General features: G+C 38.8%; 1 protein-coding gene across 5 annotated transcripts in view; it reads right to left on the bottom strand.

Annotated features, from left to right (window-relative positions):
- Positions 1–2,500, bottom strand: part of LOC143037974 (facilitated trehalose transporter Tret1-like) — a 34,632-nt gene that overhangs the window by 2,791 nt on the left and 29,341 nt on the right. For all 5 annotated transcript variants that reach the window (XM_076206727.1, XM_076206729.1, XM_076206731.1 and 2 more), the window contains exons 3-4: positions 1,893–2,028; positions 659–1,053 (exon numbers count right to left, since the gene is read on the bottom strand). In XM_076206727.1, coding sequence (XP_076062842.1) covers positions 659–1,053; positions 1,893–2,028 — 531 coding nt within the window. The remainder of the gene's footprint in view (positions 1–658; positions 1,054–1,892; positions 2,029–2,500) is intronic.

Below are 2,500 nucleotides of genomic sequence, written 5' to 3'. Positions count from 1 at the left end.
GTCTTTTCTCGCGTATTCCATGTTTTTATGAATTGCTGTTCCTCTTCAGCCAATCGGAGATATCTTGTGCCAACACCCTTGAATAAGAGTTACCAATGGTCTTTTCTCGCGTATGCCATGTTTTTATGGGTTGCTGTTCCTCTTTAGCCAACCGGAGATGATCACTCACTTTCTAACATTGATTTGAATATCAAAAGTATATACTAACTCCCACTCTTGTTTTTTTCAGTTTGTGACACTACTTGACACTCTGTGGCACTCCCCCACCAACTCCCCCATCCAACTCCAGGCCCCCCCCCCCTCACCACCACCACCACGATCTCTCTGGGATTAGGAACAGCTACACCAGATCACCGATGACAGGATTGTACTCAATTGACCTCAATTACACTATTCAAATTCTCAGGCTATATAACTGGTTATTATAATGTACTCTTATTACTTATGGATAATGTTCATACGCTCATAAAACGATAAAATCTTATGTGAATGCGAGGTGACTTTCAAAAGACAACAATAAATCTATATTTGTGTGTTGGTACGGCACTTTCAATGCTCCCAAATTTTGCAAACCAACTATATTTAATATTTCAGGTTTGTTTAGCGATGTTTAATAATCTAGATGTATTTGTTTAGTTTGTTTGACATGTTACATTACCTCTGGAACAAGGAAGATGAAGAGGAAGGTGAAAACGAGCGGAGCAGAGCACAGGGCGGTCGTCAGCTGCCACGACAGAAACTTGGCCATGACGTAGACAACCAGGAGCCCAGTGCTGAACTGCGTCTGACTGAAAGACGTCAGCATACCGCGTATCTGGGGGGATGAGATCTCTGCCAGGAGAGGCACCGTGACGGTGGTGAACATGACGTTGGCGATCCCGAGACCCAATCTCCCGATGTAGAGCATGGTCCTGGTGGGCAGGAAGGCCATTAGAAGCCAGAGGCCAATCGTGGGAAGAAGACACAGAGACTGAAGACGACACGGGCCAAGTTTCTCCATGAGGAACCCGGCCACCAAAGGTGTCACCAGACCAGGCAACTGGATGATGGAAACTACAAGGCAAAAAAGGAAAGAAGAAATAATAATATAGAATAAGTAAATAAATGAATAAACAAATAGACACGTAGAAATAAATATTAAATAATAATCGGTTACATTAGATCATCAAGTAAGTGTTCATATCTTGACATTCTGGTCAGCAAGACTTACAATCTTGTACTTGTAAACTACAGTATTTTTTTTCACATAGACAGTCTCATATTCAACAATCTATCCTTAAAGTCTCATTACCTAGCTAGTAATGGAAACTATTATAAAATTTCCCTTGCCTGAACAGCCTTCAAAATTATTGTAAATGTTTAATTACCGAGACAATCTTGTCACCTTACCAGTCTTATGTTTTGTAAATCACCATCAAAAGTTCTTTGCCTAGACAGTCTCGTGCTTGTAAATTTACCTCAAGGTTTCCTCACTTAACCAGTTCCCTTGCTTGACCAGCCTTTAAAATTATTGTAAACATTACCTAGACAATCTCGTTACCTTCCCAGTCTTGTGTTTTGTAAATTACCATCAAAAGCTCTTTGCCTAGACAGTCTCGTGTTTGTAAACTTCCCTAAAGGTTTCCTCACTTAACCAGTCTCGTGCATGTAAATTACTGTATAAAGCCGGTGTCACACTCTCCGGCGGCGCCGTTGCGGCTTGTTGCCTGGAGCAATTAAGAGCCATTAGACCCCAAAGGTTATGATAGTACTCTAACCAGGGGAGATGGTGGTCGTTATATCAAGGTCTGCCTATAGCTAGGTGGTTCTACTAAACTAATTGAAACTGCCCATTATCTGGCCGCATCCGGCTCCGCCGCATAGTCTGACACCAGGATGAACTTTTTCCTCACCTAACCACTGTGTGTCGTAACTTGTGAACTCGATCTCTGTCGAGGTGTCGTTGTAGAGAAGAGGAAGCACAGCGGGCCAGCCAATCATGGTCCCTCCCGCCAGGTACGTCCCCGAAATCACGAGGACACAAGCCAGCTGTAAAAAAACGTTATTTTCAAATGTGATTAAAAAAAAAAAAAAAAAAAAAAATTATATATATATATATATGAATAAATAGATAAATGAATAAATAAAATCGAAACAGACATCTCGAGGAAAAAGTGAAATTTTTCCCACCATTCAAAGAACACATCCAAGAGGTAGACTAGTAATCTGATGTAAGAGGAACTCAGCCAGTGGTCGAAATATACGGCTTACTCTGTATCTCAGCTTATTTTTGTCCAAGAGTGGGTTTAAGTTTTAATTCTTCTCATGTGATATTACATCTACGTTATCTAATATATATATAAATATATGAATATATATCTGTATACATATATATATATATACATATATATATATATGTCTATATATATATGTATGTATATATATACATATATATATATATATATATTTATATATATATACATATACATACATATATATATATATATATATATATATATAT

This window comes from Oratosquilla oratoria, chromosome 23 (genome assembly GCF_046742065.1).
Source record: "Oratosquilla oratoria isolate Oo_2021 chromosome 23, ASM4674206v1, whole genome shotgun sequence".
NCBI lineage: Eukaryota > Metazoa > Arthropoda > Malacostraca > Stomatopoda > Squillidae > Oratosquilla > Oratosquilla oratoria.
Note: the sequence above shows the minus strand (reverse complement) of the source record. Positions and strands in the feature narration are given on the sequence as shown.